Source organism: Plectropomus leopardus, chromosome 19 (genome assembly GCF_008729295.1).
Source record: "Plectropomus leopardus isolate mb chromosome 19, YSFRI_Pleo_2.0, whole genome shotgun sequence".
NCBI classification, from domain to species: domain Eukaryota; kingdom Metazoa; phylum Chordata; class Actinopteri; order Perciformes; family Serranidae; genus Plectropomus; species Plectropomus leopardus.
In genome coordinates, this window is record NC_056481.1 from 7151972 (window position 1) to 7174729 (window position 22758).

The following is a 22758-nucleotide window of genomic DNA, read 5'->3' on the forward strand; positions in this document are numbered from 1 at the left end:
AGAGTAGCTGCACAGCTGAAGTCAGCCTGTTTGGGTTGTCACATATTCATTCAGCCAAATGTACGTTTGTATTTTCCTTTTTTAAAAAAAAAAAGGGATTTTCAAATGTGTATTGATTAGTTGGGGTACTCCTGACACATTCTTTAAAAAAAAAAAAAAGTGCAGAAAATGATGCCATTGTCTGTGCTGGTGTGAAGTTTAACGCAGATGAATATTATCTAACCTGTCGTCTTTGTCTTTACAGGTCTGGCTGTGAAGGAGCTGAAGTAAATCCGTGATGTACAGATAATTGTAATAAAAATTGGAAAACTGAGTTACTTGTCTGTGATTTTTTCTGTCCACTGTATTGTCATACCATCATGCAAATATGATTTGACAAACTATATTGCATCATGATGTTGTATTAATGTGCTGGGTCTAGTGTTTAGCCAACTTGTTAAAACAGGATAAGGCATTCTGGGTGTGCTGATACATTTCCCCACACTGTCAGATTTGAGCTAAAATAGGACTGAAAAGTGTGAAAGCTCAACCCTCCAATAAAAAAAAAAACCATTAAAATAAATAACTGATGTTCTGTGAAATCACGATACGTATTAATCATTTTCTGTAGGTGGTTAAATGCTCTTTAAATTTTCCATAATTATCTTTTAGGTGCCATACATTGCATTTCATTAAGAATCAAATGTCCATCTAATTACATCTATACACTTAGTTAATACCAGTGGTGGAAAATGAGGAATAAAGTTGTAAAATTGCTTAATTTAAGACAAAGCTTAAATATCTAATCTTATATCTAATCAGCAATGGATAAGTCCTGATAAATTGGACTAATAATTTAAAAAACAATCTAAAATAAAATGCTTAATAGGTGATCTACATAAATATTGTGTCAAATTATTTCAAGTTTTGGGTTATTTACTGTCTTGTACACCTACAGAGAAGCAGTTGTTGGTGATGAAAACCTGAGATTTCAGGCTCTTCAACAATGCTCATTATATATTTTAAAATATGCAAGAAAAAGGCTTCCAAAAAATAGTTACATTATAGGGATAGAATATAAATTTGGTATGTTGCATATGAATAAACTGAATTTACGTAGAAATGTGGTAAATGTATCTGTGTAATGAGAAGTAATAAATATATATGCAAAGGTGTAAACAGTTTTTAAAACGGTATATACGTTTGTAAAGTGACAATATAAAGGTAAAAATGAAGCATTCAGCAATCACCTGTGGGATTTAACTGTCCTTGAGCCTGTTGTACGAGTGCAATGCAAAAAGCAAAAAGATTTAAATGCCCTACTGCTGCATCGCTCAAACATCGCCTAGTATTAAAACACCAGTATATGCACATTATTATCTGGATGCTTATAATAAAACCAGCTGGAACAACATGGGTGAACTGACTGGTTACTGGGATAAACTCCTGCAGACAAGCAGACAAACAAGATAAAAGTTGCTGCTGTTTGACTCGGACGTCCCCAATGAGGACAGGACCCCTTCGATACGTCTAAGGTTGTTTGTAATTGTCTCAATTGACCACTAGGTGGCAGTGCAGTAGTAAGTTCCGCAGAGAGACTAATTAAACAACAATTATACAAATCAGTCAATATGTCAAGGTGAACAGTAAATCGCCACACATTGAATATTTAGATTTTTTTTTTGTTTTAACAGTTTAGCGTCAGACATGCTGGCGGACTGATATTTAAAAACTCCTCAAAGGGGCGTCTTTGCGCGCTCCCGTCTCCTATCTCCCCGTGTCCTGACTCTGTGCGCGCTCCCGCCGGTGCCTGTGTTGTGTGGAGCAGCTGTCGGTCGGACAGGAGCGAAGAGTCCACACACACACACACACACACGGAGACATGGGCGCTGTGTGATTATTTCTTTTTTTTCATGTAAAAGAAAAAAAAATCTATTGGATTTCACTTTGCAACATCACGTCTGTGTCTGCAGGACTTCTCCTCCGCTTTCTCTCATGTGCGGCTGAGAGAGTGTTTCCACAGACGAGCATGCTCTTTCCAGTGTCTTTGTTGTGATATGAGACTGGATTAAGATCACCGGAGCCCGCTTTACTAAAGGGAGGCTGATTTAGGCTGCAGCCGAACTTTTTCTCGGGGCAGGGATGTCTTCGGCTCCGGTGGATTACATTGCGCCCTGGTGGACTTACTGGCTTCACAATTTCCCTCATATCAACCTGAGGTTTCAGCCCATTGACAACAGCTTCCAGCCCGAGGAGGAGAACTACCAGCAGGTCAGTGGAAGATGGGACATGGGGCTTTATTAGGACCCCCAGTCATCTAGGACACAAGTAAAACAGGGACACAGTATCCCTGTGTGTGGTCCCCAATAGTGATTTATAACAATATTATAACATATTGTATCTTTCTGTCATAATTCTTCAATAATATATAGCTCCCGGCTCCCTTGTATCACTAAATCAGGTATTACCATGATGCTTTCTGCTGCCTTCAAATTCAGAGTACGTTTTGCAATATTGATAACAAAAGTAGCTCATAATGTCCCTCTGAATGTCTTGCAGTCTACTTGAGTGGTAGCCACATTTATTATAACTCTATTAGAAAATCCAAATCCAGTCCAATGTATCAGCGAAGCCCGTCCGAAATACTTGCTGCTGTCTGTTTTAGTTTTGTCATTTTTGTGGTCTTTCTAAAAGCAGTTCCTCTTTGCCAAAATGGCATTACACCATTGACTTCTTTGCTTTTGTTTAAGAAATGTCACTGTATACATTTTGTAAAAAAGGAAGGGTCAGGGGCCCACAGAGATTGAGTATACATAGAGCCCAGAATTTGGTGTTACGCCCCTGACTCATGCCATAACTAAGTCAAAATTGGCTGAGTAAATCGGACAAAGATTGAACCTTGTATACAAAAAGTAGTGGAAGCTCTCTGAAGCCCCTCCCATCCATTAGAGGTGCAAAATGATGTACTCCGAACACTAGGATTCGTCTCTAAACTCAGCTGGAGCACCATAGTACACTCACACGTCTTTCCCTGACTCTGAAAAACAAAAAATACAAGGTGCATGAAAGGATATGGATTAAGAGAGGAAGGAAAGGGGGCCCACAGAGACTGCTTGTGCACAGGGCCCAAAATTTGGTGCTACGCCCCTGCTTGTAAATACTCCCCTTAATCAGGCCTGGCAAAATTTTTCACTAATTTTTCAGTCATACAAATAAGTCTTTGTGTCTGTTGGGGAGAGACGGACAGAGGATCAGGGAGCACACTTGTGTGTGAATGTCGGTTTAGATGTGTTACACTTATGGGATTCAAAGTGGTTCGTGTGTAACTCCGGGGATGGTGACAGGACTGTTTCACACACGTCTGAAGTGGGCTGGGATCAACTGTTGGATGACTAATGACCTGCTTGTGAACACATGTCAAGCACTATGAATGATTTATTGTTTCACTGTTTAATTTTTTAGGGTTACAGCTTAGCTTCTGTCAGTGCGCGTAGGTACATGATGCTGAGAGCTGATGACATTTAAGTTCGCTGCTGCAGTGTCTTTGCACAGTGGTTTTCAGGGGAGTTTAGGGGATCTTCAGGGTCCAAGGGAGCAAGAGAGTGGGGTCACAAAGATGTGGAAGTAATTTTAGAGGTGAAGTGACAGATAATGGTAGAAGTACTAAAGGGAATGTGTGTGTTGTCAGTCAAATGTAAGATAAACCTGCAGAAATTGCTTCAATTTAGACTAAATTCACTAGTATCACAAAAGGTGATTGTGATATGTCACTTGTTGGTACTCACTCTTTCATTTTGTTCATCATCGACTGGAAAAAAATGTGGGCAACAGGGTGGAGCTGAGGTGGAGCGAACAAGCAGCAACTGCTGTGATTAGCTGAAAGACATGAAAATCAATGAAAGGCATCATTAAAAACCTTTGTAAGGTTTGCTGGATAACAGCGACTATAGGCAGAAATGACTATTACAGAAAAGTGGTAAATGGTAAATTGTAGCATTAAAGTAACAAACTGGCTTTAGTAATGTCAGTAAGACTGCAAAACCTGGTGAAACTTCGCAAAGTAAGGGAAAATGTACAGTAAGTGGACCGTTATTGTGAAACAGGGGGAAGCAGGACCCAGACGCAGGGTTCATTTTGCAATAATTGTCATTTTAGCATGTAGAGAGCCACTATACTTTTACATCTAACTGTGTAAATTAAGGGTTTATTTCAACAAAACCAGAGTTGGTCATTGTTTGAACATTAGAGAGACAAACCTAGATGATTTTTGCAAGATTTATTTTTTTCCTTTTGACTTTGAATTAAGTGATTTTACAACAAAAAACAAAACAAAAACTATTTATTTAAATGGAGTCTGGAGTTTTTGGTGATAGCAATTTCGGGGGTGTTTCTGGTTAAAAAAAAGAGGAACTTGCTCTTTAACAAAAAGATTTATCTCTGTAGCGATCGTTTCCATAATGTTGTCAGATTCTTAGAATCTGAGTCTGTTAGTGGCAAAAACAAGCACTTTTAGTGGATGTTATTCGAGTATAATTGCTCTGAGTGGTTACCTTGCAGCCTGTTTCGCTGCTGTCGGCTGCAGTGGTCTCGTTCAATACTGGAGCAATTTTAAAATGATGGCTCCCATTAGTCACACAAAAACATGGGAAAATAGATTTACCCTTTAAGTTTATATAGCAAACTTATAAGCAAACAGTTGCCCATTTACACCTCCATCGGATAGGAAATGACTTTAATGTTATTTGAGTAGTATTTCCTGACAAATGGCGACTATGAATCCACTTTCCTTTTAGCTCATTTTTGGGACTCCACCAGCTAAGGAAAAGGGACTCCTTCTTTCTATAGTGTTTTTTCCTCAAGGCTTAATTGCTTTTGTGTCTGTGGCCCAAAAGCACCCCACTACACTGGCTTAAACGTTCGCTGTGATGCTATTCTTTGCTTTTGGCTGCTATCTTTTCACCATCAGTAGTAGTTTGATGCATTTCTGCACTACAAGATATCAGATGGCAGCACAACTAAATTGGATTTTTGTCACGCTGCTATCAGGTAAGAGACGGAGAGAGGCAAAGTGAGGGAGATTTTTTTTCTCCTCATGCTGCCAGTTTCAACTCTCCGCTGCTCTGCAGCAGTCGAGTCAGGGCCACGGGGTGTGGGAGGAGAGGGTGGTGAGTCTCAGCAGGGGAGCAGCACACAGACCGGCACTCAAGTTAGAGGTGGGAAACCCCCATCAGCGCAACCATCAACCTCTCTTGTTCTCTTTTATTGTAGCATCTCTGTCTCTCTCCCTTTTTTCTGACACGAACATGCTCCTGCTCGTCTGTTTTTTCCACAGATATAGGTCAAGCCCTTCATGCTCCCACTAGGTAAAACAATTTTCTGCACAGCACCAAAGCTAATGACACAATTTCAAGCTGATGCAATGCTATTTAGGCCGTTACATTTCCTGTCCTTTGTCGACTGTCAAACTTAATTCTGATCACCGGTGATGGCATGCAGCATATGCAATCAAGAGATGTAGAACTAGAAAAACAGGTGATAAATTGCGCCTGGATGTACTTGCGTAGTTGTGTCAAGTTGTGAATTATTCCTTAGAGTTACTAATGAAGTGGCAAATATCAGTATAATCGACTGTAAGGCAGAAATAACATTTAAAAAGTCCCTGTTTAAGGGATTATTCTTGTTATTTAGTTTCTTAACTCTACAAAGCATCACAGTGTGATATTAAAAGTATCATATGTCCTCTTTAAAGAACATTTTATTTCTCATCCAACCTGTTTCTGCACGGGGAAAAATTAACAGCACTGCAGCTGTGTTTAAAAGTAAAGAATTCAGTCTAACGGAATAAAAATGAAGCTTTATAAACGAGCCGTGTAATGATGAGTCCACTCTTTTGTAAAGGAATTGCTGAATCGATGCTTATTTGGCCGCTGCTGTGGAGAGTATTGAGCAGTTGAGCCGTGCCTTTTACCCAGGCCGTGTGTCTTTTTCAGCGGGACTGTAATTGGCTAGTCTTAGTGTGGGCAATCCTGGTGAATTCCTCTGCTGGCTTTGGGCCATCGAATGTGATGGAATGCAAGGGGTCGTGATCTTTCACTGTTCTTTGTCTGCACGAATGTGTGTGTGTGTGTGTGTGTGTGTGTGTGGTAGTAGGTTTCTCACCCTCTGTTGGACGCTGGTATTGTCAGTGATGGAATGCCTGAATCACCTGACTGGAGTTTTTCTCTAATTTCTGTCTTCTGACAATAACAAAGCTATTCTTCTTTATCTAAAAGTAACATATTTTGGAAAATCTCATCCAGAGTTGCATCAAACTGCAGAGTTAAGGGTCGTATGTGCTGGAAACACATTACAGTAGCTCATGCTTGTTGCTGGACTACTGCTAAAGGCAAAAGTGTTTATATCGGCTGCACTCGCTGCCTACTAGCTGCATCAGACTGCCTCTTTGATATCCCTCCAAGAACTCAGAACAGTCTGTCCTCGAAGGATTTCATCATGTTGCACTCCGTTATACACAACATAACAACTTTGTGTTGAGCATGCAGAGGCCCTTTACTGACCTCTGGGTGAGAGAGTGAAACCCCAGCATTGTCGATGAGTGCTTTGACGCTCCTGATATAATCTCCTCAGGTCCTCTTCAGCTCGGTGTGTCTGATGTGTGAAATGTACTTCTGCGCTTCTCATCTCTTTGTCCTGAAGCCTGAAGGATAGAAAGAGGGCAAAAAATGAAAAAGCTTACCTAAAAATAGGATGAGGGCCTAGTTTTTCTGTATTTTTGTGTGTCTGTGTGTGTGTGTGTGTGTGTGTGTGTGTGTGTGTGTGTGTGTGTGTATTAAGCCAGACATCATGTGTAGGTCAGCAGGTCCTCGTCCATCTGACTTCCCTTCCCATTTCCTGCTTTGCAACCCAAACAAGTTTGTGCCAAAAACTCTCTTTGTCCTTCACTCTGATACTACCCGAGCAGCCAGGGTTATAATAGTTTATTGGTGGATTTACGGCCATTGTAAATGCTGTTATTGAGTGACATAATAACCAACATAATGATGAGAAGTGTGGGAAAATGTGGATTGCACTGACGTTTTTTGTGCTCCTGTTTGCTGGTTTGTTTATGCTGTGAGTGTCAGTCATTTGGCCTCTGATTCAGTAAGCAGTGTTGTTGTTATTATCTGGGCCAAAGGTGTAGGGATGTTGCTCTCTGAAATAATCAATAAATGCACTACTTAGAACCAGGGCACGATATGCAAAAACAACCGTTTTGTGATTATTTAGACAGATACTACGATAAAAGTCCCGATGGTTCTTTTTTTGTTTTTTGTTTTTGCTAAATTTTCACTGAAAAAATATACCAGTGATGATGTTGTGATTTTTTTGTGGGCTGGGGGATCAGTGCAAGAATACTCTATATTTATTTTTCTGCACTTACTTGATAACTTTCATTTCATTCTCTTTTAAAAATTAATGTCTATATGTGTTTTATATCTCGTTACGTATTTTAGCACTCTAAAACTTCAAGCTCTTGCGATCTGGATGTTGCAATTGGCCGTATTGCGATAACGTTATTTAGTGCAGCTTTACTGAGAACAATTCTTGTCATGAGAAATTATGTTGGTAATGACTGTTAGTAACTGTTAACTGTTAGATAAGTTTAACACAAAGACTGCAAAGACTCCAGGAAGTCACTGCTCGTGGCTAAGAAATGGTCCGGCACATCGCCCCCAGAAAAACTGCAAATCATAATCATCCTGCTCCATATTTTGTACCAATTAAACAACCATCTAATGTCTTAAAAATGGTAGATTTCGTTATCGTTAGACAAGGCCTAGCTAGCTGTTGACCGCTGGTTTCCAGTCTTTTTGCAAAGCTAACCATCTTCTGGTTCCAGCCTCATATTCAACAGAAAACTTTCAAAAGTGGTATCAATTTTCTTATCAAACTCTAGGCAAGAAACCAAAAAAGCCTTTTCCTATTAACATCAAACTACTGTACTGTATTTGTTTCAAAGGAATTTCTTCTGTTTTACCCAGTTTTAAATTTAGGGAAAGTGTTCATTCATATTATGAGCGCAGCAGGACCTCGACATAATGTAGTTGCCATAGTATCAAAGTGATATAACGTATACTGATGAGGTCTTTGAGGAAAGACAATATGATTGATTTGTATTTCTGGTAGGAATTTTTGTTCTCATGGTAACTCCAGCTCATCATTTGCCCCTATGTTTTTATAATCATCCTGCTTGCTCAGAATGTATTTTTGAGGCTGTGGTTGTACATTCAATGCATGCTCAGTCAGGCACAGAAAATAGCAAGCCTTTAACTTGTTGTCACGCTGTTGCTGAAGAAAAAGGTGTCATGTTCTGTACTCTACTGGAACAGTCTGTGTCGTCAAAGTGCTACTGGAGCGTAGTGTGCATTATGTTCTGAACACTAGAAAGAATGACGCTTTTGTGTTTTAAAGTAGAGATTTATCATGTTTGTCCTTGCACTTGTTCCAACTTCAAGTCACTTAGAAGTGACAGCACTGGATTCTTAGTAATTGCAGAGTTTAATGTAAAAATAAATCAGTTTTATTACCTTAACTAACATGGACATTTAGGGAGATTTCACACGTCCTGTTCGTAATTTCGGATGATTAAACAACATCTGACTGTCCTTCAGCAAAAGGGGAACAAGGACTCTGCTTAATAGCAGTACCATTTGTCCTTGACAAAAAAAAAAAAAAACATGCGCTTTTCCCGTCTTACCACTGATCACTTTAATGTCCGGCTCTGACAAGTTTCTATTGAAAGCTTTTATCCAGCTATTACTGCAGCCCAGAATGATATGGGGTAAATGAACAAGCCACAGACTATGCTATTCAATTACAGGGGCAAACACACTCTCTTTACACACTCGATCTTTCTGCTTCATTGGCTTTTCTTACAGAGATTCCCAGGGAACAATGTTCCACCCAAGTGCATGCAAACACTCTCCTCCTCCAGACCTTTCTGTTGTCTTTGTTCCCCTCTCTCTTCTTTTTCTGTGTTCATCAGCATTTCCTTCACCTTTTCCTTTTTTTGGTTCATTGTTAGACCTTCACCGATCTAAACGGTTGTGCCGTTATGTCAGAACCCTTCATGTTTGGAGAACTGAGAGGATTTATGTCATGAGAATTAGAAAAAGACAACAAAACACCAGCAAAAGCCATCACAATAAAATATGTTGTAAAAGATAATGTCCTCAGGAGATTTAGTAACTTTGGTTCAGATGTCTAACGAAAATGAAAATACAATGGTTTGTATATCGAATGAATTAGCACCCTGCAAATCACGTTGTCATGTTATGTAATTAACATAAAGTTACGCAAGTTCAGCAAGTAAAGCTATGTAAATTAGTTTTGAGAAGAGAAACATGCATGGTTGGGCATATGTGATGTAGGTTAGGCAAGTAAAGTTACATAGGTTAGCTTTTGGAAAAGAAATATGGTTGGGTGTTGTACGTTGGTTATGCTTGAATTAAAAGCTCATGATTATGTGGGTTATATATGAAATCTTTTATAGGTATTTGTATGAGCAGTGCATGAGAACAGCCTGTTTTGACTGTACTGCAGCAATTATTTCTCATGCGCAGTTGTCAATAATTTTGTGTTCTCGAACATTTGATTATCTTTGCACAAGGCTGCTACAGTTTTACTGATTATAGTTGATTTAACAACTGGATGTGCAAGCTGTGGTGTTAGCTGTGTTTACTTTGTGTGATAGAAAATGGAAAGTGATGCATACCAATGGCTGAAAACTCATTATCTGCTCAGTTATCACAACCAGTCTGATTGCATTGGAGAATGACCAACTCTTATCGCCTCCTCCTCAAGAAAATCAATCTGAAATCTGTTCTTTCTTTCCATGCTCTTTGTCCTGCCTCTCTCTGTCTGTGTGAATAACTGTGTAACCTTAAAACAGTGATTCACCTCAGCTCAGCCTCTGCAGCAGTCATTACGTCTTCTTTTTCCCTACTTAGTTCTAGTTTGTGTCATGCATTTACATAGAAAGACGCACTCACAGTGTCCCCTCTGGCACTCCAGAAGGTCATTAACCCCAATCTGTCTCTGTGATGCTTGGAGCCAGTGATTAGCATCATACGATTGGCTGGATGGTATGGCAGAGGTCTGTACTAATAAGGAAGTGTGTCCATCCCTCACACAGATCTAACAACATTAAAACAGGATATGACAGCACTGAATCCATGGTGACGGGGTTTTATGAGTGTTTGCTGTTCTTCAGCATTTTCATGTGTCATGATTTTAGTTTGCTGATAAAAGAACTGAACTGGGACAAGCAGATTCACGCAGCCACATTCCCCCTCCAGCAGAAACAACAACAATGAAAGTCCATGGAAGCTCGGGGGGTTGGGTTTCTTTTGTTGTGCGGGTGTAGCATCAAAATCACGACCCCTGACTCCCCTGAGGGGAAGGTTTGGGCTTCGGGTTCACAGAGGGTGTCAAGGAAAAAAGGGAGATAACACGCTTCAGTGCTCTCCAAAGGTGTCCCGGTAAGCATGGCCTCCAGAAGCAGTTACTAGAAAGAGATTCATGAAGGTTTAACGGGAATAAGCCAAACATTTCTCTCACTGAAGCTGAAATCTTAGAAAACGAGCACACCTCACAAAGCTCCTGAGAACCCTCGGTTTGTTATGGCAAAGTGTTGAAGGCTACAAAGCGGTGCAGTGTAACAGATTTAAAGGATCCTTTAGCAAACAAAGCCCCTTCTTCCTCCCTTCTCCTCCTCCTCTCATCCATAACCCATGGGTCGCTTTGCTGGGACTTAATAGCATCCCAGCTGTGAACATGGGCAGGCCCAGCCGAGTGCACTCTGCCGGAAAGAGCCCCGGTCCCTGGGGCCTTCACCCGGGTGTCAGAGTGCGACAAGCAGCAGCATGGAGGAAGACTAAGACTGCTCCATTGATCTTTGGGGAAGGGGGCATTTCTTCACAGTGATGCCATTTCTCAAGGCACTCGGCAGCCTTCATTAAACTCTGGTACGAATTCATTATACAAGGCATGCAGCATGTTAAATGTATCAAAGAAGGAAATGTCAGAGGAATCATTTGTGGCTGCCTTACAATAACATTTCCAGAAGGAATCTGTTTTTGCTCCACCAATTCTGCACACAAAAATCAGTCTACTCATTTCAGAAAACAACATTTCAGAAAACACTGAAGCTTTTGTGAAACGTCGTTTTGTTTTGTGAAATTTTGTTTTATTTTATGAAACCTCTTAGTGTTTTATGACATGTTGTGTTCTGACCCTCAGGACCACCGTAGCAAACAGGCAGAGAACGTGTTTTTTTGGGGGGTATTTTACAACTGGTGAATATTCATCCAAAAAAACGTTGCTAACACGGTTGTGCTAACTAACTGTAGAGGGCAGCTAAAAGCTAACTTTGTTTGCAGTGAAGTTGGCTACAATAAAAAGGTGAAATCAAATGATGCAAGGTTTTCCACAAATTCATTTATTTGTGGCGTTCCACCACAATCAATACATCTGCTGCTATGTATATTTTATATTTTTGGAGCTAGATTGCTCATTAGGGGCACCGCTGGAATATATTTATATAGGCTACAGGTCGGTTATTCTTTGTACCACACTCTCGGAGCACAGAGTGTACTCTGGGCACAGATGGAGCAGTAGAATTACTTTACATTGTCCACAGCAGCACATTACCACTTCAGTCCTTCTGTTGGTTACTTTGCACAATAAAAGACCAACTGAAAGACCAGACCATTAAGCTAAGAAGCAACTCAACAAAATAGTTTACACAAGTGACAAATACATATTGCATGCACCAAAACACATATATATCACACAAAGCCATGAGTCAGTAATTTGTGAATAACCCACATATTTGGGTAGGCTGCTATCATGTGATAAATGTGCTGAGAGGAGTAAAAAAGGAAGTAGGCCCTGTAAGAAGGCAGGACGTTCTCCCCGGAGACTGGTGTTCGAAGCCATGTGAAACCAAGTGAACTTTGCATTATTTTAAGGTGCATCATCTGCATGTTTCTTCTCTGAAACCTAATGAACATAACTTAATTTGCCTTAACCTAAAGACACCCAAACATGTCTCATCCTAAACCTATGCTACGTAACTTTACATTAAGTAGATAAATACATTAAGTAACACCACTCATGGGCACTAATTTATTAGATATCAAACGAACAGTTGTGTGGGGATAGCGATCAGTCATGAAGAGGCACATTAGGCCAGCCAGGAGGTTTATGTGTATCAGCGCCTTCATGCAGAAAACTGTGTCAGGTCATGGAGGAAGCTTGGGAAAATAGCATTTTGACGCTGTTTAAACTACTGAAAACCTGGAGAATAATATAACAATCTTAATAAAAGACAACGAAAAAAAACACAATTGGCGCAAGCTTTAAGTAAAAGACAAAAAACATCTTTACAGATTTCCAACACCAAGAAAAAAGCTCCTGCTGCTCACTAAGATCTGACTTTTAAGGTGGAATTTCTGTCTTTGTCCATGTCTTCTTCCTTCTCTAACTGACCTGACACCCGTTTAACCCCTATCATGTTAGAGGAATGTCACTGTCCATTCAGGCCGCACTCACACACAAGTTGCACATCGGTGCACACTGCGCCCGGAGACCTTCTCCACCTACGCACAGCTGTCTGCCACCTGCTGTGGAGCAGCCATGCCTGCGGAAGACACTTCATATCGCTTAGAGTGCATTTAGCACCGCTCCAAGTTTGTGGAATTCCACTGGTACACGCCTCAGTCCTGCTTAGCAGATGCACGGCAACAGATGGAGGGCCTTTCCATCTCTATATATTAATTATGGCCACTGCTTGTGTTTTAAAAATTGATTATTAATGGGTGCTCAGCATAAGGCATGAACTATACACCACTTAAGACCGTTGGGACTTTGCATCTGTCTTGACACACAGCACATCCTCCTCTGTTTTCTGTCTTGTTCCATTCTGCTCCAATAAAGCGCCGGTTATAACAGTAGAGTGCCCATTAGAGGTATCTATTCAGGTCAGCTTTTCTGGGTAAAACGGCATTCATTTATACAAGGCATTGAATATTTGAAAACATTTTTTTGCAAGACATCTCCTTCTGATTAAATTTTGCGTGGCTGTGAGGCTTTAAAGGGTAACTTCAGGGGTTTTTTTTGGTGACAAATGGAGAAAACAGTTTTTGAGCGAGTGCTCTGCAGCTGGCAGTAATGAAACAGGCTGCATTGTAACCACTGTGGGTATGTGTGCACCATCAACTTACATCCACTAAAAGTGCTTGTTTTTGTCACTGACAGGCTCAGAAAGTTATTTTAAGTGTCTGACAACATTATTGAAAGGATACCTAAAGAGACAGACCTTTTTGTTAAAGAGTAAAATAATTTGGTTTAACCAGAAACAGCCCCAATCGCTATTGCCAAAGCAACAAGACTCCATGTACATAAACTGCAATTTTATCTTTGTAAAACACACTTCATTTAAAGTTGACAGAAACAAAATAAAACTCAGAAAAAATGTTTGTGCTTGTTTTTGTCACTGACAGGCTCAGATTGTCATTCTAAGTTTCTGACAACATTATGGAAAGGATCCCTTCAGAGAAAGCCCATTTTTCAGAATAAGATCCTTTTTGTTAAACCAGAAACACAATTGCAATCACAAAACCCACCAAAACCAGAAACACAATTGCAATCACAAAACCCACCAGACTTATTAAAATAAACAGTAATTTTAGCATGCATAGAACCAGCATATATATTTTTTTTACATCTAACTGGCTGAATTAAGGGTTTATTTCAACCAAACCAGAGTTGGTGATTGCAGCAACAGTGCAAAGACAAACTAAGATGTTTTTTTTTAGCTAACTTTGAATTAACTGTGTTTTATTGTGATAAAATTACTTAATATTTAAACAGAGTCTGGTGGGTTTAGCAATATGAAGACTTTGAGCCTGTCAGTGAAAAAACACTTTTAGTGGATGTATATTGAATGTACGCAGGCACCCTTCAAGGTTACATTGATGCCTGTTTCTCACTCACTCAACACTGGACAATTTTTTGTCTCCATTAGTAACTTAGACACAAAACATGGAAAAATAAGGTCCATGATGAAAAATACTTAAATTATCACTTAATTATAGATTTACAGACTGCAATAAGATTCACTGCAATGCTTTTGTACTTAGTGCTAAAATTATTAGCGGATTAATCAATTACCGGATTGACAGAAGCTTAATTGACAATTATAACAAAGTAATTGTTTGTCAAACAACATTCACTGGTTCCTTGAAACTGAGGACATCATGATCTTCACTGTTCGTTACTTTTTATATTTTCTATATAAAACGATTGGTTCATTGAGAAAAAAATAGATTACTCAGTAATTTGAATAATAATTAGCTGTACCTCTAATTGGGTTATATTGGATGTACTTCTTAAACTGGCTGCTTTTTGTTTTTGAGTAACAGATTGCTCCAAAAGTTCCCATTGTGTTAACTTAACTGCTGAGTTCACCTGTGTGTCATCCCTTAAATTAGCCCATTAGTCATCCTTTCGGGCAAAGCGTATGGCTGATTCTTCTTAGTGTGTTTATTTTTGTACATCCAACAATGAGGTGTGTAGGTTTGCTCACTGTTTTGTGGTAAAAAAAAAAAAAAAATCGTAGCATTATGCAACACTCCAGCCTCAGGCAGGAAGCCATCTAGAGTGGACTAGTAATAGGAGAGAAACTGGGCCGTGCACTTAGAGATGAAGTCTGAGGTAGCCATGTGGATGAGGAAGCTGCGCCTTTGTCTTCCTATTATGGACACGTGTGAACACTTTGTCACTGAGGCGTTCTTTGTCTCCTTCCTGTGTCTTCACTCTTTCCCCTCCACACTGCTGTCTCACAGTTTTTATTACCCACGATATTCCCTCCATCACTGTCACCCTCTCTTCCTATTTCCCTTTTTTCTCATCTCCTTCTCCCTCCACATCCCAAGGGTTGCCTTTCCGCTCAGCTAGATCTTCCTTCCTTTCTTTCCCCGTGTCATCGCCTCCAGCCGCAAGCTCTCCCCACCCCCTGTCTGCTGGGACAATCGAGAGGAAACAAAACAGAGAAGACAGTGGAGTGGGCCTCTTGTGTTAGGAATGAGCAAATAAGGAGCAGGGTGTTAACATATCGAGTCTGCTTTTATGGGAAACTACTCAGACCTAATTTAGGCAGCAGTTAAGTGGTCAGAGCTGCCAATTTGATTTTTACCAAAGAGCGAATGTGTGCACACTCTGCTCGGTAAAAGATAAATGGTGTTTTTAAACTTAATGGAGGGTTAGAGCACTTGGGAAGTGATGGTTCCAGGATGGGGTTGTGCTGTGAGTGTGTGTCTTTGTGCAGGTTGCAGTCTCTGTTTGCGACCTTCCATTGAATGGATGCTACATAATTCAGAAGCCATTATTTTTGCGGTCCACTACTGAGAAGAAAGGACAGGAGAGAGCGAGAGAGAGCGAGTGAGTGATGGACAGGAAGAAAGTGGAGAGTGTTGTTCCAGCCATAACTACGTTAAAAGCTACCTTGAAATAAAAGTTTCTCAAAAAAAAAAGAATACATTTGTGAGCTCCGTCGGCTGATTTATAGCTATGCAAGGCTCCGACACCGCAAAAATGCTGGTTTGCAGTGGCGTTTCTATGCAGCCTTGTTGAGTTGGATTGATTTAATCAAGCCACCATAAACAGTACTTTGAATCCAAATGTGGCCAAATGTGGAATTACAGTTTCCGGGTCTATCATGTGATGCCCTGTGTCCCAAAAAATACTTTTTCCCGTCTGTAAATCAGTTAATACATTTTTGCATCACAACTCCCACAAAAGGACTTGTTTCACTTTTCAGGTTTGATACAATAACGTTTCAAAAGGCTAGAAAAGCTGGACGATTAAATCTTTTTTTAAAAAATCCCCATTCAAGTTAGCAGGGTGCTGAACGGGAAGTGAGACACTTGGCCAGCAGATGTCTCTAGTGCGCATGCTCTATGGGCCCAATGGTGCAGAATATGTAGGTAATTTCATACCCAGGAGCTTGAACGTTTTTGGCTTCATGCGCCACTGAGCAACTTTTATAGGAATGAACCTGGCCCTGCCTCCAGTGCCGTATTCAGTTCTCTTCATACATCCTTGGATACAACTACCACTCCTTAAACACATAAACCATGGCTTAATTGCAACAATACTAACAAAAAGCACAAAATTCCATCCACAACCCACAGGGTACAACAACAAAATAATTGCCTCATACATTTTCCCCCAAAATAACACGTTAATGTTATTATAACAAGTCCATGACATTTTTCGTCACGTAAATTAACCTAGCAGTTTTTCTCTACTAATATAAAGCCCAAAACAACAGCGGGATTTAACAAGGGCAACATTACAAAATTCGGGTCAGTTTTAACTCACAAGGGTCACCAACAAACAATTTTCTTATACAAGGCACATTTTCCCTACAAATACAACATGGGAACATCATAAGTGTAAGCCTACGACATTTGCCATTATATTAATTAGCCTAACAACTATCAGAAATGTCACATGTCATATGAACAACAACATTTAACCAAGATAACATCACAAAATTCATCTTTATTATGACTTTCTCGTTTCAACATGCTAATGTAATTAGCATAGCATTTGGATTAAGCTACTTAAGGTAAAGAGGATAAAAAATGATGTCTACATTTGTTCTGAGGTAAGGCAAAACACTATTAGCAAATTTGCTACAAAGTGAATAGTTTATCTAACCTCATACATTATGTCAGCAACATCATAACATCACCTTGCAGCACCTTGCAAGGTAACTTCAGCTTAAGTTAGCTAATAGCCGCTAATGTTATTGCCAACTACGTAACTTGAGCTCATCATATCATTTGTTCAACTTAGTCTTAGTATTTTTATTCTTTGACCATCTAAAATGAGTGTTAGCTGTAGCAAAAGGTAGTAGTTAAAGCCCTCCCAACTGAAAAACATTAACTTAGCTGTAACGTTACAGAGAAAGTTGGCTGGCTAACGCTAACACCACAGCATAGTGAAAACCCTTGTGACGGCCTCTGTGTGAAATAAGGAACTTCTGTCCCCAAAAGTTGCACCTTTGGATATGTCTTTGATACTGACAGCCGCCATTGTTAGTTTAGGCAGTGCACAGATTGTTTGTCCGAGGGAGCGAAGGGTCATTTGCAAAACGACACAGGGTAGGTACATAAAGTGTCGCCCTGATGCAGATGTATAAACCCAGCTTTAGGCCGCAAGCAATTCTTAAATTAAACAATTGATTTAGAGACTCAAACACCATGAAACTTATTCAAAGATGAAAGTAAAGTTTATTCCTTTGACAGTCTGTGTGAACCTGCAGCCCCAGCCAGGTCTCTCAACAATTTCCCTCGCTGGGTTTCCCCCTCCTCTCGGCCACATTCCCTCCTTTCTCTGCATTGCCTGGCTGCAGAGGAATCACAAGACAGAAGCAAGGCAATTTAAGCAGGCCCGTCACATGCTGCTTAATTCAAATAGGCTGTGATAATTCGCCCTTTCACTCGTCCTCCCTCCCTGTCGCAAGGGCACCAACTAACCTGCACGTTACCATGACGATCAGAGCGGCTGGGTGGCCCAGTGTTTGTGCCGTCAGCGAGAGTTTACCCCCTCTTTTCTCCCACGCCGTCTCCCACCCATCCCCCCTTCCCAACATATTATCCACCTGCGCCCCCAAATCTCCATCTCATTTACTGTGTTCACCTCAATTACACCCATTTTACGCCACTCTCATCACTCCAAACCCCACGACGAGACAAGGAGCGTCTCTTTGTCTCACCTTGGTGCACGCTGCCATCCATCTGTCTGAGCGCACCCATTAACACATTTACAGTCCCATCCTTTAAACTGCGGTGCTAAATTTCCCACTAATCTCCACACCCTATTTTATGGGGCACTAGAGAATATGAGAAAGTTGACGGGGTCGATGACTGGAGATTGCCCCATCCTTTCCTTTGACACTGCTCCTGCATTTTTCCTTTTTTTTTTTCTTTGTCAGCAGATGTGCGGCCATCTACATGAAAGGCATGTAGCCGTGAAATGGGACAAGATGAGGCACAGCACCTCAACAGATGGAGCGAGGGAGGGGTGCAAGAATAGATTTGTTTTTAGGGGGAAGGGAGCAAATGCTGAAAACGAAATTTGAAGTGCAAAACGAGTAAATGAGGATATCTGTTAGGTCTTTAAAACCTGGACTGACATCCGTTTCTTGTGTTACGTCGGGACGTATTCAGTATTTTAACTGTTGAAACCTGAGCAAACTGGTTTTTGAAAACATGGCTAAAAAGGCAAAGAGCAGCTTGGTAAGAGATGTCGGGCAAACCGCAAGAAATTACGGAAAGAGGACAAGAAATTTGTAAAATAAAAAATAGAATCGAATATAATTGTGTATTGTCATAGGACAAATGTACAAGAAAATTTCATTCATTCATTGCATCCCCTCTCAGTGTTGAAAGGTAAAAAACAAAGACAAAAGTAAAAATAAATAAATAAATAAAATAATAATAATAATAAAAAAAAAATCTAACTAATAAATACTCAGTTATGAAAAGTCAGTAAATGCTTTTAGTCTTGATAATTGCACTCTGCCTAAAATTATAACACATTCGAGTTTGCTTCATTGATGGCATATGGGTAAAATTAAAAAAATAAATAAATAAAGTAAAAAAAACAGAACTGATCTAGAAAAGGTGCACAAGAATGATAATAGTTTTGTAACATAATTTTAAATATGTAATGATGATAATTGTAATTATAAAATGTAATTGTAATATTAAATGTAATTGTTCCTTTTTTTCCTTCCCTTGACATCTTTACCTAGCTTTTAAAAAATAAATAAATAAATTTCTAAATCAACTAATTTCTTTTAACTTGTGAAACATTTAGAATCAAGTTGTTTATTGCCTTTTCACCATATATTTGAAAAAAAGTTACACCAATTTGCTCAGATTCAGAGGTCCATGTCGGTCTCCAGCCTGCTTCTCCAAACTGGGTGCGTGCTGACTGACATATTCTGCTAGTAATATATTGTCAAAGGATAAGAAGTTAATACAACTCAACTTCAAAAAACCTGTACAACCCTTTTCATATCTTTTGCGCTTGTATTTTTGCTTTTTTTATTAGCAAAGTCGTCAGCAGGGGGACTGTGTCAGATGATATAAACAGCTGTTTCGAGGCTTGCTGAGGATTATTCAATTTGCTATTTACCTGCCTCTTTTATAGAAATCGCTGACATAATCCTGCAGATTCTTCCATTTCTGGATTCTAATCCCACTACTTGACTTGCAGGATGCACAACATCACAGCGTGAGAACAGATGGCTCCGCACCAAAAAGACTCATACAAACTAAAAAAAGGACGAGTAAGAGGGGAGAGAAAAAAAAGCTTGAATAAACCCATCTGCTCACAGATGGATGCAGAATTCATTCGAGGCTGTTAGGACAGTGTTGTTGCTATTTTTGTCACGACACTCCAGCGTTCTCAAAAGGTGGGATGGGGGGCTGAAGGAGGAGTGAGAGTGAGAGAAGGAGATGCAGAGATGTATGAAGAGGTGTCTGCTCTCTGACTGGAGACAGAGGATGATAACAAGCTCCCAGAATGCACCTGGTCTTGTGTCCTGAGCTGGTGAAGATATATTTATTATATTTCTTGTGTCTTACTATGCCACTACTCACAGCAACTGTCATATTAGTTTGAAATTGTTTGTTTGGAGCCACAGGACTCCTGATATTATGATGCTCTGATTGCAGACATTTAGCAGATGGATCAGCTTTTTAACGCCTTTTTATCTGATGAACTCGTCATTTTAAGATTCAGTACAATAGGACATGTTAAATGAAGGCCAGATGAATATTAAAAACATATTTTTGTGCTTTTGCTGACAATACGTTAACTGTGATTTTGCCTTATTATTTTCATGTGGTGGTGCTTTTACTCAAGTAAAGGAACTTTATCCACCACTGTGTACATGTTAATTTGTTGCTCCATGCAGTTTGTGTATAATATTTCACTATTATTGTACTTGGATTATATATTCTGCAAACCTTTTATTTTACCTAATGCAACTGCATCATATATCTTAAAGTATTCTTCAACATCACATATTGTTTATTCTATTTATTACCTAGGTGCGTGACTCTATGCTTTATTTTTTGCAATTTTTGGTCAGATGCTAAATTGCATTTGGTTGTCTCAGTACTCTGTACTAATGTTAAGTGTAATTCGATTTAATCTAATCTAATTTTAATGTAAAGCACATTGAGTTACTTGTAATCAAATATGCTACATAACATATGTAATATAGCAACAGAAATGCACATCATAACCTTTAAAGTTGTAATTGGTAACTTTTATATAAAAATGAATTATTGTCATATTTGCTGAAACTGTCCCAATAATCCAGACTGGATTGTCCCGCCATTTGGTAGAATCCACTAGAACAAAAACAAACTTTCTCATTTTACAGCTAAACTGTACATTAAATTGTGTTTCTGAAAACATTTGAGTTGTGAAGTAGGCAATGCAGTCACAGAATCTTGATTCATATGGGATCAGCACTGCATCATTTGACAGTTTGACTGCAGTTTTTGAGCAGTGATTGGCAGCGGGGTTAGAGACTCTGATCGGCCGTTTTCCTTCAGCCAGGTTAGTAAATGCCACCAAAAGCAAAACAAGGCGGAGTGTCGTCATTTTTTCACAGATTATCCGTCTTGTGTACTACTTGCTGGACAGTTCCAGCAAATACGATAAAATGTTACTTTTATAAAAGTCACCAACTGAAGCTTTAACAGATAACTGAACCGACAGGCAAACGTCCCAGTACACTGAAGTTATGTCAAACTAAAATTTATTCTCCTGATGTTTAATGCTGGGAACTATTAGTCACAACAAGTGCCCTACCAATGAAAATCAAGTTTTAAACCTTGTTAACTTATGATGTTTTTATATGCTAAAAGACCTTTTATGAGGTAAAGAATTGCCACGGCTGAGCACTTCCTCCTCGAAACTGTGCTGTACCAACGATAGCAGGGTTGCAACAGAATGGGATTTTCATGGTATATTAACCATATTAAAAATATTGCAGTTTCACGGTAGTACAGAATTATTATTATTATTATCAGTAAGAATCATCCTTAAAGGACTGAAAACAGAGGGGTTACTTTAGTTGGATAAATGAGTTATGACAATAATTAAGACTTTAAGCCATATTTTAAAATGGAAGTATTTCTAAAAAGTCTCCCTTTTGAAAATTACTAAAATAAAGGTTAGATTCTCCATCTAGTTGTATTTTTTTTAATACTCTAGATAAGCAAATGCAGATCATGTGATAATAGTCAGCTTTTATATAACAGTATACCTTAAAATCGGTATATAACTGCAACACTTAGTGGCAGGCTCAACAAAACGGATTCAGACATCCAGGGTTTGTTACATCACTAAACTAAGGAACCAATCCAGTCGAAGCGCACAGAGTGGCTCTCTATGACATTAGCATAATGCTATGGCAAAACATGGTGTATCAGAAAAGAAGCAGGTGTGGCTACGTATCGGTATTTTGCAAGTAAAGTTGTCAAAGCTGGCGATCGAGAACAAGGTTTCTCCAACGTTAACAGCACATTATAAACCATTTCACAAAGCTGGTGGCTCATGTAATCTCCTGTTTACAGCAGAGGTTTGTGTGTTTTACGCGTCGAAGGTGAGAAGGTAAACTCGAACTGTAGGCCGGGTGCTGAGGGGCGGGGCTAATTTACATACTCACAGATCCGTGCATATACGAGGAGAAGGTGTAGCATTACATCAAAGCCATTTAAAAGCATGAAGGGATTTTTACCATGAAAACAAAAATCCTCATAAATATGTAATTTTGACAAAGAGAATTTAGTTTTCAGGGGTTTGATTAATGCCAGGAGATAGACTTTAAATAATGTCATCTCTTCCTCTCTCTCTAGTCTCTAATATTCCTGGGCTGTGTGGCGGCCGCGGGGCTCGGCCTCAACCTGCTGTGTGTCGCCATCTACCTGAGCTGCCTGTGCTGCTGCCACAAAGACGAGGAGGAGGAGAGCAAGAAGCCCAACTCCTGCTGCGTCACCTGGTCCGCCGTCGCTGCCGGCCTCATCACATGGTGAGAGAATCAAGACAAGACGCTGAGACTAAGTGCTGATTACAGTGCGAGCGCACACACACGCTCTCTGTTGATGCCTGCCGCTCTGTGCTTTCCCATTTCCTTTATTGGTCACTCAGTATTCCTGACGGAGGAGCTGTAAATGGCACGATGTTTTCACTGCAGTCTGTTTCTGCACATTCTGTATTCCCACTCCAGATCCACCACCTATTAGTTCTCTGTATATTTGTCCATGCTGTTTGCCTGCCTGTCTCTGTTTACCCATTTGTATTCTCAAGGTGTTCAGCGACTCTCTTTCTTGTCTACATGCCTTTCAGGACATCTCTCTTCTGAAAGACCCTAAGCTTCTATTTGCAGTTCTGCAGATACTTGTGGTTTGGGTTCACAGAAGCATAGGCAGTCGTCTTTATTTCCTTCCTTTTGATGAGATCAGTCTTTGATCTGTCTCCGCTAAGTCTCTTGTACCCCAGTGAGACACTGATTTGGTTGATGTGGATGAAATCTCTCTGATAACCCCTCACTCTTTCCTCATTTTTGTACGATTTGTGCTTTAAAATCCAGACATAAAATGCACAAAAGAGAGGGAGTTTGTGATTTTTTTTTTTTTTTTT

General features: G+C 39.8%; 1 protein-coding gene across 2 annotated transcripts in view; it reads left to right on the top strand.

The window, feature by feature from the left end:
• The first annotated feature begins 1842 nt into the window (after nucleotides 1-1842).
• The window catches only part of ttyh2 (tweety family member 2), a 78948-nt gene continuing 58032 nt past the window's right edge, over nucleotides 1843-22758 (top strand). For both annotated transcript variants that reach the window (XM_042508500.1, XM_042508499.1), the window contains exons 1-2: nucleotides 1843-2250; nucleotides 21975-22147. In XM_042508500.1, coding sequence (XP_042364434.1) covers nucleotides 2122-2250; nucleotides 21975-22147 — 302 coding nt within the window. In that variant the 5' untranslated portion in view covers nucleotides 1843-2121. The remainder of the gene's footprint in view (nucleotides 2251-21974; nucleotides 22148-22758) is intronic.